The sequence below is a fragment of the Podarcis erhardii genome (genome assembly GCF_964252035.2).
Source record: "Podarcis erhardii genome assembly, chromosome: 6".
Lineage (NCBI taxonomy): Eukaryota > Metazoa > Chordata > Lepidosauria > Squamata > Lacertidae > Podarcis > Podarcis erhardii.
The window spans coordinates 5,041,495-5,056,023 of record NC_138510.1 but is presented as its reverse complement, the minus strand read 5'-3'; the positions used below and the strand labels follow the sequence as shown (position 1 = coordinate 5,056,023).

General features: G+C 46.9%; 1 protein-coding gene across 1 annotated transcript in view; it reads left to right on the top strand.

Moving 5' to 3' along the window:
* LOC309344981 (signal-regulatory protein beta-1-like) overlaps positions 1-14,529 on the top strand; it is a 134,900-nt gene that overhangs the window by 836 nt on the left and 119,535 nt on the right. The window contains exons 2-5 of the mRNA XM_081867965.1: positions 2,091-2,429; positions 3,795-4,109; positions 6,987-7,331; positions 8,791-9,027. Coding sequence (XP_081724091.1) covers positions 2,091-2,429; positions 3,795-4,109; positions 6,987-7,331; positions 8,791-8,936 — 1,145 coding nt within the window. The 3' untranslated portion in view covers positions 8,937-9,027. The remainder of the gene's footprint in view (positions 1-2,090; positions 2,430-3,794; positions 4,110-6,986; positions 7,332-8,790; positions 9,028-14,529) is intronic.

The following is a 14,529-nucleotide window of genomic DNA, read 5'->3' as shown; positions in this document are numbered from 1 at the left end:
GATTCTGTTGTTTCTGAAGATGAATTGCAATGCTTCCCCAATTTTGCAACAGTGAACGCCCCATTTTCAGATCTTCCCCATAGGTTCCCCATTCCTGCTTTCAATGTAACAAAGTAATAAAACACAAGGCAAGATTTGTCTTTGTTCTTCTTTTTTAAATCACGGCTTTGTAGCTTTTCAAACAAAATATTCAGGTTAGAGGACTGTGGTTAGAGTGGAAACCATTCCCCACCCCAATTATCCATCAATTATTCTCCGTGAACAGATTTCATGTTTACATAAGAAAAAACTGCTTCTTTCCCCTTATGGGGTATCCAAGAGCCCATATAGAGTCCTTAAGTGGGTCCCCTATCGGTGGGAGAAAATAACAGAGGCCAACTGGAGTATATTGAGAGAAGCAAGGCAGCTAGTAAGCCTGATCTTTATTAACTGTTGCAACAGGGTGCTCACTCACCACACCCAGGAGGGACCCAGAACAATGGTTGTTGTTGTTGTTTAGTCGTGTCCAACTCTTCGTGACCCCCTGGACCAGAGCACGCCAGGCACTCCTGTCTTCCACTGCCTCCCACAGTCTTTTCCAGGGAGTCTTCTCTTCTCATGAGGTGGCCAAAGGCTTGGAGCTTCAGCTTCAGGATCTGTCCTTCTAGTGAGCATTCAGGGTTGATTTCCTTCAGAATGGAGAGGTTTGATCTTCTTGCAGTCCATGGGACTCTCAAGAGTCTCCTCTAGCAGCATAATTCAAAAGCATCAATTCTTCGGAGATCAGCCTTCTTTATGATCCAGCTCTAACTTCCATACATCACTACTGGAAAAACTGTAGCTTTAATTATACAGACCTGTGTCGGCAAGGTGATGTCTCTGCTTTTTAGGATGCTGTCTAGGTTTGTCATTGCTTTTCTCCCAAGAAGCAGGCGTCTTTTAATTTCCTGGCTGCTGTCACCATCTGCAGTGATCATGGAGCCCAAGAAAGTAAAATCCTCTCACTGCCTCCATTTCTGCCACCCCTTATGGACTCTCAAATTCTGCTCTAACCCTCTGAAGCAGATTTCAAGGTGCACTCGGGACTGCTAGGGGGAGAAGCAGAAAACGAAGCTCTGCCCCATGGGTGAAAGACAGTTCACTCCAAACAGCCAGGAACTGACCTAGGGGCCCCACACCTTTCAGGGGCCCCATGACAAGGGATCAAACAATATTGACTTGATCTTGAAAGAAAATTACAATCAAGTACTAGGAGATAATTTGCGAGGACCCCCCCCCCCCATTATTATTTTTTTGACTGCCTAGGGGCCTCCACAGGGTTCAATCCAGTACTGTTTCACTCACACACAATGTTTGATACAACCCAAAGTCTGGAGAAAAAGAAGAAGAAGGTGTTATCAGATCCTCCAAGTGTCCCTATTTCCAAAGGACAGTCCTGCATTTACAGAAGCCATCTTGGTTTCTAATTTCATTGCAGAATGTCCTGCTTTTCCTTAAAGGTAAAGGTAAAAGGACCCCTGACCATTAGGTCCAGCACTCATCTCACTTTACTGGCCGAGGGAGCCGGCGTACAGCTTCCGGGTCATGTGGCCAGCATGACTAAGCTGCTTCTGGCAAACCAGAGCAGCGCACGGAAACGCTGTTTACCTTCCCGCCGGAGCGGCACCTATTTATCTACTTGCACTTTGACGTGCTTTCAAACTGCTAGGTTGGCAGGAGCTGTGACCGAGCAACGGGAGCTCACCCCATCGTGGGGATTTGAACCACCGACCTTCTGATTGACAAGTCCTAGGCTCTGTGGTTTAACCCACAGAGCCATCCGCTTCCCATCTGCTTTCCCTTAGGACGTCCCTATTTTCATTGGATAAATGTTGGAGGGGATGGAATTCTCCAACCCCTGAGCTGTCTGAAGGCAGTCGTGCATGAGGAAGGTATTTTTTTATGTTTAATGTTTTATTATATTTTTATATATGTTGGAAGCTGCCCAGAGTGTCTGGGGCAACCCAGTCAGAAGGGCGGGGTATAAATAGTAAAATCATTATTAAGGAATAGGAGGTCCCTGTTTTCATCAGAGAAATGTTGGAGGTTACGTGCTACTCATTTTGGTGCAGGTGCCAAAGGCCAAGATTTGGAAGTTCTGCAGCTCCCAGGACCCTTGTGTGTGTCCGCAGGAGAGACCCTCACTCTGACGTGTACAGTAAGTGGAACGGGCCCACCAGGACAAGTAAAATGGCACAAGGGGTCGGACAGAAAGCAGCCCATTTACAGTGAAAGAGGACAGTATCACTCCCGCGTGACCAGGGTTGTTTCTGGATCAGAAACAGACTTCAGCATCCGCATCAGCAACATCCGACCTGAGGATGCCGGGACCTATTACTGTGTCAAGTACAGGGCAGGATCCCAAGAAACAGAATGGAAATCGGGAGTGGGCACTGAGGTTTCCGTGATTGGTAAGTATCCCTCAATTTCTCTTTGTTTCCAAGGAGGACTATCTGCCCCCCTCACCCCAGAAGCTCCACATTATGTAGAAAAGCAAAGGCATCTAATGAGGCTGGGACCTTTTTTGAAAAGTGAAAAATAGCCTTGGTGGGCGGGATGTTTGAGTGAAGCACTGATGAGGGGAGAAAGGGCACATCACTCCTTCCCTGCTGGGAGGTTTTCTGCACAAAAATCTATTTCCTTCCCCTTCCCCAAGGGTCCCAAAGCTGCTTTTCATGCTTTGAAAATCTACACTTATAACCATCTGCGTGCAACGAAAATTTAACCGGTACAGAACTACAGCCCAATGGAGAGCCTATTGTGGGGCGAGTTGGGGGGGGGGGGAGATGACAACCTTTTTCATCCTAAGGACTCTATTCCCTACTGGTCAATTTCAAAGGGGCACTTTATTTATTTATTTATTTATTTATTTATTTATTTATTTATACCCCGCCCTTCCCAATTCCAAAACCGGGCTCGGGGCAGCTAACAACAAATTTAAAACAGTTTAAAACACTTAATTATAAAAGCAGCATAAAATACAGTATAAAAACATAAATAACAATAAAGTTCAAAAATCAATTAGATAATCCCCAGGGCTAGCTGGCTGAATTGGTCGTGCCAGTGGATGGGATAGAGTCAAAAAGTGGGAGAGTGACCAATGTGAAATTTTACCAGGCCAGCAAATCAGGACCAATGAGGGCATGGCCTGGGAAGAAGGGGTGTGGCCTGAGGGAGTCCCAGGGGCCAGGTGGTCATGTTTCCCCTCTAGCAAGTCCTGCTCTCAGGACTCCTGCTCTCCGTGGGAATAAAGACTCCACCCCCCAGCGTGGTCTGATTTCCTAATTGATCTGTTAATAATTTGGGCATTTGAGGGAAGAGGGAGAGGAGCAAAGAGCATCTCTCTCTGATGAAGCACAGTGGTGGCCGATGAAAGGACCTTTTTTACTATTGATAGAACCATTGTCACCCTGGACAGCTCAGTTGGCATGGTGCTGCTAATGCCAAGGTTGCAGGTTCACTTCCTATAGGGGACAGCTCATATTCCTGCATTGCAGGGGGTTGGACTAGATGACCCTCGGGATCCCTTCCAACTCTATGCCCACATCATTTTGTGGTCTTCCCTTTTTTTGCTGCTTTTAGATGTGACAGACATTCTGTGTTGTGCCCCCTTCCCTCTTCCTCCTGCACCCAGGCAGCCATTTTGTGACTGGTGCCCGCAGAACACCCTCAAAATTCCAAAAGGGCCCACTGGCCCCCCAAAGGATTTCCCTTTGGATTGGGGATGGGCCGCATCCCGCAGGGAATGACAGGTGATGTCACTCTTTCCCCCACAGCCACGCCATCCCAGCCATCTATCGAGGGTCCCAAGAGCAGAGTGTTATCTGGGACCTCAGCGACTTTCATGTGCACGTCGGATGGATTCTCCCCCCGAGCCATCAAAGTCACTTGGCTGAAGGACAACACCAGGGTCGTGTCCCCAGAGCCCACCGTTCTGCCAGAAGGAGACAGCATCTCCTACCAAGTGCTGAGCACCGCACAGGTGCCACTCACAAGAGACAATGTGAAGTCCCAGCTCATCTGCCAGATTGAACACGAGACCTTGCGGAGTCCCCTGCGGGAGTTTTTCAAACTTGGAGACATCCTACGAGGTACAGAGACTGGTGGGGGTCTGGCTGTGGGGTGGCAGATCATTGCAAGGAAGGGGAAGAAGCTGTGGGTCTTGGATGCCAGGGAGAAAGAGAGATGAGCAGGTTGGTGCTCCAGGCAGCGGCGTAGCGTGGGTTGTCAGCACCCGGGGCAAGGCAAGTAATTTGCGCCCCTAACCCCTAACCTGCCACCGCTGCCAGCTTCTTCTTGCTGCTGCCTGGGCTGGGGTATTTACGGTAAGGTAGCCATGGCGGCGGGGGCGGGTCCGTGTCAGGTGATCTGAGGTGAGTTGCCGCTGGCACTGCCGCCCAAACGACGCCGCTTGCCCAGAGGAGGAGGAGAGCAGAGAGGCGAGGAAAATGCAACATGGTCCAGCAGCTGCAGCAGCGGCGGCGACGGCGGCAGGGCTGTGAGGAGGGGCTGCCTGGTGCGCCCTCCGCGGCCCTGATGTGCGGGGACCACAGCGAGCGCTGAGAGCCGCTGCCTGCCGGACGCCTTCAGCCAGGACGCATGCACAGCTCGTCGGTTCCGCGAGACATGGGGCTCTGCTACAGCCTGCGCCCGAGGCTCTTCGGCGACTCCGGAGGCAGCGAAAGCGCCCCCCCCAGATGTAGCGCCCAGTGCGGCCGGCCCCCCCTGCACCCCCCACGCTACGCCACTGGCTCCAGGGTCCATTGGGAGGACAATACGCAATTCCATCTGGCTTGTCCAGATTGAAATGTGTTCTAATATTTTCTTGGTAAGACCCCTTGAATCTCTCCTAAAAGAATAAAGACACCACAATCTTATTGATAAGCAAGAAAAAAAAAGTTTACTCACAATCAGGCAGAGCACAGTGTGATCCCTGAAGGCAGGCTTAAGGCTTAAAGTTCCAAACTTATACTAACAGGTTTACCCCATAAGGGAGATTTACCTAGTGACTGCATACTAGCAGTCCAGCAGTTCATTCCAGGAAGTTCGCAGGACGAAAGGAAGATGGAAAAGAAGGAGAGTGGCAGCACGCCTTGTCCTTTTACCTGGTCTGGAAAGGTAACACCCACCCACTAGTCACATGCAAGAGGAAGGATGTTCCAGCCCAGGAGGAACAGGAAGTTTCGACTGGCTGGACCAAACATTCCCTTGCATGTCCACTCTAGCAAAACAAGGAATGTTGTATTTGACTGCTCCCAGTGGATTACATCCCACAAAGTCAAGTGGCAGGGCAAGGGGTCAGGTGCTCCTTCTGCCTCCCATGCTGCTGCTTCACCCAATTTCTCCTCACAAAGGACTAAGAAAAAAGAGCCACTGGTATGCATGTAGCATTCACTTTGGTGCGTAGATATTTTCATTGAAGGGAAATGCGATTCCTGCTACTAAGACAGAGGCCAAGGCTCAGGCAAGCACCAATTCTGAAGGAGATTAGATGTTTGACTTGGTGCCAAAGAAGGATAGAACATTTTTCATGTATGCAACAATAGCAGCAAGAATACTCATCGCGAAGTACTGGAAGACACAAGATTTACCCACCCGGGAAGAATGGCAGATGAAGTTGATGGACTATATGGAACTGGCGGAAATGACTGGCAGAATCCGAGACCAGGGAGAAGAGTCAGTGGAAGAAGACTGGAAAAAGTTTAAAGATTATTTACGGAAATACTGCAAAATTAATGAATGTTAGAAAAATGTTGGAATGAAGTTATATGGCTTTAGTAGAAATGTTATAAGGAATTAAGTATAAATAGATTAATAGAGTATCAAAGGAAAAAATAAGGTTAGAATGTGTTAAGATAATTATAGGATAGAAAACAGAGAAAGATGGAAAGGAATTGCTGAAACAGTTAATAGAAGTGGAATACAAAAAGGGAGGTGTGAGGAGGTTGCGGAAATAAGTGAATGAAAGATATGATACTGAAACTATTTGATGTGTTTTAAATTGGTTTTTTTATTGTTGTTTTGTTAGTTTAAATGTGCTGGTGTTGTGTAGTGTTTTTGTGTTGTATTGTATTGTTTTTATTTTTTGTAGTGTTTAAATGGTTAATAAATATTATTCTAAAAAAAAAGAGAGAGAGATATTAGATGTTTGATTGATGCCTGCCCAGACTCCACTGTAGACATGGACAGTAGCATCCAACCAAGACCACCTGACACTGATATCTTAATGGGCCTCCATAGATCACCCATTTGCCAACCTGGTATCTTCCCGACATTTTGAACTATAATTCCCATCTGCCCCAGCCAGCACAGCTCTTGATGTCTGTTAGGTACTGAGTTGAATAGGATCCAAAATGCAGCAGTCTGATTGGTCCTAGAACAATAGGATTCAGAATGCAGCAGTCTGATTGGTCCAGAGGAGCCACCCAATCCAGCTCCAGGTGGAAGTGAATCTGCAACCTGATTGGCCTACAGGTGAATCCCGGAATTAGCCAATCACATGGGGCCCATTGTGTAAATAATGTCTATAAAGCAGACATTCTGGAGGAACTTCCATTCCTCCTCACCACTATGAGCTGAGTAAAGAGCATGAAATCCACTCCCGACTCCAAGCATTTTTCAATGTCCAAGACCCCTTGGGCATAGCCAAGGGGGGCAGGGAAGGGCAGCTGCCCCCTAAATAAAAATCAATAAAAATATATAGCTAACTGAGGTTCTGCCCCCCTAACAAAAATCCTGGCTACGCCCATGTCTAAGGGTCTTGATCTCAAGGAGGGGGTGAGGCCACATTTGCTTAAGCTGTGTAGTAGGCATGAGAAGCCCAATCCTACATTTTTCCCACCCTGTGCATAATCATATATACCTCTGTCAGGAGGAATGCAATTCCAGCACACTTGAGATTCCAGGAGCTATTCCCTCTCAGGAACAGCATGGTCCTGATGCAGATTTCTTTGCCTGTGTCCATACAGTTCCACCCAGAGTGAAGCTGGAAGCCAACCCAGCCAACCCCGTCCCGCTGAACGAATCGGTGACCTTCAGCTGCAGCGCGGAAGGGTTTTACCCAGAAGACACAACCTTGGCCTTGACTCTGAACAGCAGCCTGAGTGAAACAGGAACGGCTGAGCCCATGGCCCAGAACGGGGATGGGACATTCACCCTCAGGAGCTCCCTGAAGCTGAATGCCACGGAAGAAAGGAACCAGTCTGCATTTACTTGCCTGGTTACGCAAAACTCTCAGCCTGTAGCGACTGAGACGTCAATGCTGAACATCAGGGTGCCGACTGAAGGAAGTGAAAGCATCAGTATGGAGCTAGGTAAATGTGGGTCTGACACCATATTTTCGTGGTTTTTGGCCCGCATCCCTCAATCCATGTTTGCTTTTTTGTCAACACGTATGTCTGCCTGTGTGCTGGTCTTCTTATCTTCAGACCACTAAAGGTGAGGATCTACAGCTCATCGGAAGAGCAACCATGCTCCATGCAGTAAGGTAAAGGGACCCCTGACCATTAGGTCCAGTTGTGACCGACTCTGGGGTTGCGGCGCTCATCTTGCTTTATTGGCCGAGAGAACCGGCGTACAGCTTCTGGGTCACGTGGCCAGCATGACTAAGCCGCTTCTGGCAAACCAGAGCAGCACACAGAAACGCCGTTTACCTTCCCGCCGGTATTTATCTACTTGCACTTTGACGTGCTTTCGAACTGCTAGGTTAGCAGGAGCAGGGACCGAGCAACGGGAGCTCACCCCGTTGCCGGTATTCGAACCACCGACCTTCTGATCGACAAGTCCTAGGCTCTGTGGTTTAACCCACAGCGCCACCCGTGTCCCTTTGTTCCATGCAGTAGTTCCCAGGAAAAAGGCTTCTGCCCAAGACCCTGGAGAGGCCCTGCTAGTTAGTGTAGACCAGATATGGGAGCTGGTTAGTCCTCCAGAACTACAGCTCCCATCAGCCCCTGCGAACATGACTAATGGTGGGGGGTGATGGGAGTTGAAATTCAGCCATGTTTGGAGGCCAAAGCTGCTTCCTGCTTGGTATAGATCAAAGGATCCCTACATAGTGCTTTGTGGTATGCCCACCTTGATGCCCAAGAAGACGCACTTGCCTCTTCTCATTTTGGAGAAGGATCCTGACCACCACCAGTCTTTCTTTTGTGAAATGCATTGGGGTTCTTTTGTTGCCTGCAGCGCACATTCTTAGCTTTCCAAATCTGGCCTTGGAACCAAAAATGTTTGGGGTGCCCTTGGTGGAATTGGTTTCCAGGAAACTTTATGAGGGCCACATGCCATTGGCAGGAGGGGCCTGAGGCAAATGTTTGTGGGGCAACAAATCAGCCTTTGTAAAATATACTACTTTCTCTGCACATTCACATACCCAACTCTAACCCCCATCCAGGAAAGCAGGAGCCATTATCAGAGTTCAAGGCGACATTTTGATGCTGGCCCCAGTTCAGTGCATTTCTGGATTGATCTGAAGCAGATGGGTCAATCCAGGGCAGCTCAGACCAATCTGGGGCTCAAGACGCTGTCAAAGAAAGCCAGACAGCCTGCCACCAAAATCTTGCAGAATGACACCATATAAGGAGAACACCAGAAAGTGGGGATCTGGATTGATAGCTCAGGTGTCCAATTCAGAGCTAGCATCTCACCCAAAACTCTCCAATCTCAGTGAAATGTTAAGATCAGCAGCTTGCTCTTTACTGCCTTTCTACTGTAAGTTCTCTGAAGATTACTTTGCCAGAGTCTTTGGTGTTAAATCTCCTGTCTTCTCCCTTGCAGGTCATTTTCAGCTGTCCCCCTTCGGTCTCTGTATTGGACTTATTCTGGCCAGCAAACTCCTTGTTGTTGCTCCTTTCCTATTATACCTCTTCCTCAAAAAAGGACACGGCAAGGGGAACCTGAGAAACACAACTGTGAGCACCTAGGGTCAGGAGCCAGTGGACAGACCAGCCTAGAAATTGTCTACCTTTCAAGTTGGTGGCCCTAAGCCAGGCTTCCTCAAACTCGGCTGTAACGGTTCTAGGGGTTGCTCGTGCGTAAATCGGCGCCACACCTGGTGGGTTGCCTGAGTGAAACCTTTCTGTCCGGACAGCCACTCACCCGTGGCTGTCTCAATCGCTGGCAGAATCCATCAGTGGGCGTTTCTTGAACTTCTTCCAGCAAAGAAGCTCTTTGACGCCTAGTCTCCGCCTACTCTCCCTGCGCAGAAGCCTTCTGCGCAGGGAGGCTGTGGGCAGCGGAGGACCCGTGCTCTCCCCGCTGGTCTCCGGCGAGGAGTCATGGAGCCCCCTCGCCGATTCCCCCATCTGCCCCCCTTCTCCACTAGTGTTACGCTGATTTCCTTCCCCAGAAGATGGGCTGCTTCTCTCCCTCCCGGGACACTCTCCGGAATCCCTCTGGAGCCCTCCCTCTCCCTCTGGCTCCAATGGCAGTTCCCTGACATTGAGACTCTGCGGTTCCCATCATCCTTGACCACTGGTCCTGCTAGCAAGGGATCATGGGAGTTGTAGGCCAAAAACATCTGGAGGACCAACTTTGAGGAAGCCTGCCCTAAGCCCTAAGCAGCTGGATACCTGGGATATTGTCTCACCGCTTATATCTCTTATATCCCAGCCTGTTATTTTCCTCTGCCAGAGAGGAATTCCTGCAGATACCATCTCATGAGGTCCATTTTGTACAACATGGGAACAGTGCCATCTTCCTTTTGAAACTCCCTCCCTAGTGCCTTTCCCAGTCCTGTTGAATACATTCTTTTTTCAACAAGCCTTTTCCCTGGAGAGTTTTACCCTGCTCTGTATGTCCATTGGGTTAGAAATTGTTTTCAAGTATATTTTTCATTATTATTATTATTTAAACATTCTTAACTGTTCTTTCCCAGCATTTCAGAACCAGGTGTTAGAGCAACAGAATTTCAGAACCTGTTGGTAGAGCAACAGAAATTATTCATGCCTAATCAACTGTATTAACTTTGTTCCTGGCAAAACCACCATGTGAACCTAGTTATTCTCTTACAGCATTATATAATAGCAAGAAGCAAATAAAAAGAATTGTTTGTTATACAAATTGGCATGAACGTTTGGGACTGATCTTTCATTTACTGGTGTGTTTGCAAACATCATGAAGTTCCACCATGTGAGTTATTTGTCACACTCTCTTTGATCAGGATACTAGGTGAGCAACCAAGAGGATCAAGGGTCTGGAAACCAAGCCTGATGAGGAGCAGTTGAAGGAGTGGAGTATGTTCAGCCAGGAAAAGAAAAGACTGAGAGGAGATGGGATAGCCATCTTCAAATATCTGACTCCCAGCAGCTGGTTGGGGCTGATGGATGTCATACTTGGAGGGCACCAGGTTAGTGAGCTATGGCCTGGTGAGAGACTATAGGGACCCTGCGACTGCCATCTAAAGCCCTTCTCTGTGTGTCCCCCTCTGTGGGAGCGCCAGGAGGGGATAGCAGGAGAACAGTCCTTTTCAGTGGTGCCTCAGAGATGCAAGGAGGCTCACCTGGCGCCCTCTTTATCTTCAGGCATCAGGAAGAGGAGGAAATGTCTGCATGTCTGCAGTGTTGCAGCTATTAGGACAATAAGATCAGAAAAGCAGGATGTGGGCAGACAAGGGCATCTTCTGCGTGGAGGCGAGCTGCTGATACCAGCGGGCAAAAGAGACCACGGTTGTGTTGCTCTTCACAGTTTCAAAAGTTGGCATGAAGTGTTAGGAACTGGCAGGCTTTCTTTTTTCTTTTCTTTTAATTTTAATTTTATTTTATTAACATATAAAACACATACATATACATTTGCACAATACACGTACACAACACACTACCTAATTTTCATAGCATAAAACATACCTACATTACTTTATATAATACCTACCTGTACTATACATATCAACATACCTACACACCTACCCCACACGGACACCCACCAAGTGACTTGACTTCCAGCCGTTCTTGTTACGCTACTTTATTTTTCCAACTAGCTTAAACGCATTTCATTATTTCTTTAATCTCTTCCTTTAGCTTAACTTTACTCTCCTTTCACTCTAATCATTTTCTGGATTCACGCAGTATCTGTCAGAAATCCTACTTTTTCCACATAAATTTTGATGCATTCCTTAAAAATAGCCCACTCCTTATTCATTTTTTGAATAAGGAGATACGGTACAAAATGGTACAGGAACTGGCAGGCTTTCTTATCTGATTTCTCCCCCGGTGATCTCTATGCACAGATTCTACTTACGTGTGTTATTCTTAATTGCCATGCTAGCGCAGGGGTCGCCAGCGCGATATCTGTGGGTGCCAATGTGCCCGCCAGTAAAATCACAGAATTGTACAGTTGGAAGGGACCCCAAAGGTCATGTAGCGCAACTCCCTGCAATGCAGGAATCTCAGCTTAAGCATCCCTGACAGCTGGCCACCCAACCTCTGCTTAGAAACCTCCAAGGAAGGAGAGTCCAATCACCTCCTGAGGGAGACCGCTCCACTGTCAATCAGCTCTTACGATCAGAAAGAATATTCCTATTGTTTAGTCGGAATCGCCTTTCTTATAACTTAAATCCATCGGCTTGGTTTCCACGCTCTGGAGCAGATGGAAAGAAGCTATGTGACAGCTCTTCAGATATCTGAAGATGGCTCACAGTCTCCTCTTCTCCAATTTGTTCCTTCCAATCACGACCCATATTTGGCCAAGATATTGAGGCTGTGACAATGTCAGTCACAGATATGAGTGTCTGTATGCAGCGTGGAGAAACGAGCTTCATTAGCCCCAACCCTGCAAGGCTCCATGGCCAAGGGAGCTCATTTCTCCCTTGGCATGCTGGGTGCACAGGGCTGCGGCACTCATGCAGTGCCCCTGAGCATCATCATCATCATCATCATAATAATAATAATAATACAATATTATATAATGAAATATAATAATAATATAATAATATTATATAATGGAATATATGGAATTGGCTGAGATGACTGGTGGAATCCGGGACCAAGGAGAAGAGTTGGTGGAAGAAGATTGGAAAAAAATTAAAGTATATCTTCAAAAATATTGTAAAATTAAGGATTGTTAGAAAGATGTTGGAAAAAGAAAATTATGTGGTTTTGGTAGAAATGATATAAAGGATTAAGTAAAAATGAATTGATGAAAGAGAGAACGTAAAATTGCAATATATTAAATTAAATTATTAAGATAAAAACAAGGTTGGAAGGATTTGCTGAAATAACAATTTGAACTAGAATACAAAAATGGGAGGTGTGAGGAGGTCAAGGAAATAAGTAAAGGAAGAAAGTTATGTAAAGGTTTAATCTGTTCTTTTTCTTTTTTAAATGATTGTATTTTTTCTGTCTTTTTTATTTTTCTTTTTTCTTTTTTATTTTTGCAATCTTCAAAATTCTGAATAAATATTATTTAAAATAATAATAATAATATAATAATAATAATTTATTATTTATACCCCACCCATCTGGCTGGGCTTCCCCAGACACCCTGGGTGGCTTCCAACAAAATATTAAAATACAGTAATGCATCAAACATTAAAAGCTTCCCTAAACAGGGCTGTCTTCTGATGTCTTCTAAAAGTCTGGTAGTTGTTGTTCTCTTTGACATCTGGTGGGAGGGAGTTCCACAGGGCAGGTGCCACTACCGAGAAGGCCCTCTGCCTGGTTCCCTGTAACTTGGCTTCTTGCAGTGAGGGAACCACCAGAAGGCCCTCAGCGCTGGACCTCAGTGTCCGGGCAGAACGATGGGGGTGGAGACGCTCCTTCAGGTATACTGGACCGAGGCCGTATATACATTGTGTGTGTGTGTGAAATAAACTTGTGGATTATGGGTTGAATCTAATGCACTGCTATGTAAATTGTGTTAGCGCAAGGATTCATGACTTACAGAATAATAATAATAATAATAATAATAATAATAATAATAATAATAATTTATATCCTGCCCTCCCTGGCCAAAGCCAGGCACAGAGCGACTAACAACAAGTAAAAACAGCATAGTATACATAAAATCACACAATTAATTAAAATACATTCTAAAATCAATTCAGAATCAAATTAATGGCAACCGTTGGGCTAGAGTTCTATGAGGATTATCAAAGGAGGGGGTCAGGCTGTGCCTTGGCCAAAGTCCTGGTGGAACAGCTCCGTCTTGCAGGCCCTGCAGAAAGATGTCAAGTCGTGCAGGGCCCTGGTCTCTTGTGACAGAGCGTTCCACAAGATTGGGGCCACAGCTGAAAAGGCCCTGGCTCTGGTTGAGACCAGCCTAACCTCCCTGTGGCCTGGGACCTCCAAGATGTTTCTATTTGCAAACCGTAAGGTCCGCCGTGGGACATACCAGGAGAGGCGGTCCCATAGGTACGAGGGTCCTAGGCCGTATAGGGCTTTAAAGGTTAAAACCAGCACCTTAAACCTGACCCTGTTCTCCACCGGGAGCCAGTGCAGCTGGTATAGCACCGGGTGAATGTGATCCCGCAGCGAGGACTCCGTAAGGAGTCTTGCCGTGGCATTCTGCACCCGCTGGATGAAACACGCCCCCCCCCTTTTTGCTGCTGTGCACCATCTAGGGCAGATTTGGAGAGGGTGGGGGGCATACATTGGGGGGGGGGGTATCTGATGCACAAGCATAAACCCTACTGCTAATGGAACAGATGCATTTCATGAAATTCCTAAGCAGCCTACATCTCAAGAAAAATCAACATTTATTACATAAAGACACCACACTGAATACAACCGCAGCTGCTAATAATAAGAGTCCATATTTTAAGTTGGATAATTAAGCAATACATCTCTCTGCACAAATGCACCCGAGTACTTAAGTAAAATAAACAAGAGAGAATGATATTAGAAAAATAAATACATCAAGTTAAGCGTTGGAGTACAACGTTTTATAAATATATACCTCATAAATATTGCAAAACACCCTCACATGTAAAGATACAGTTCTGGAGCCCTGCTGTCTTCCCCAAACACACTTTGTACTAACCATATTGCTTTATCAACTTCAATAAAACACTTGAACACTCAGCAACTAATCTTTCTTCTTTGGTCTTCCATAAACACGGTTTTAACAATGAGTCCGTAAGTCACTGTTGAGGCCAATTCTGGACCCACACATCCTTCCACAGTGGGGACATTGGTTTCTGGGCAGGAGCTGGTCACGGTGTGGATTTGCCAAGTCTTAGCTCATTTCTCCCTTGCGTCCTGAGTTCGAGTGTCTTCAAAGCCCACGACACCTTTGGTAAAGGCTGTTCTCCAACTGGAGCGCTCACAGGCCTCCCAGTTGTCGATGTTTATACTACTTTTTTAAAAAAATTGCCTTGTGAGTGACAGCTCCCCACATTGAATGGGGGGGGCGCCCTTTGTGTGGTCGTGCACAGCCCCCCGAGACCCTATGTGGCACCATTAGCACAGGCTTGGCTTCGCCTTCCCCCAGGTGGTATACCTGGAGGTCTCCGTCTACCTCTGACAGTTGCCCAATCCCGCCTGGGGAGGCGTTGCCAAGGTGATCAGGCCAGGTAGGGGGAGG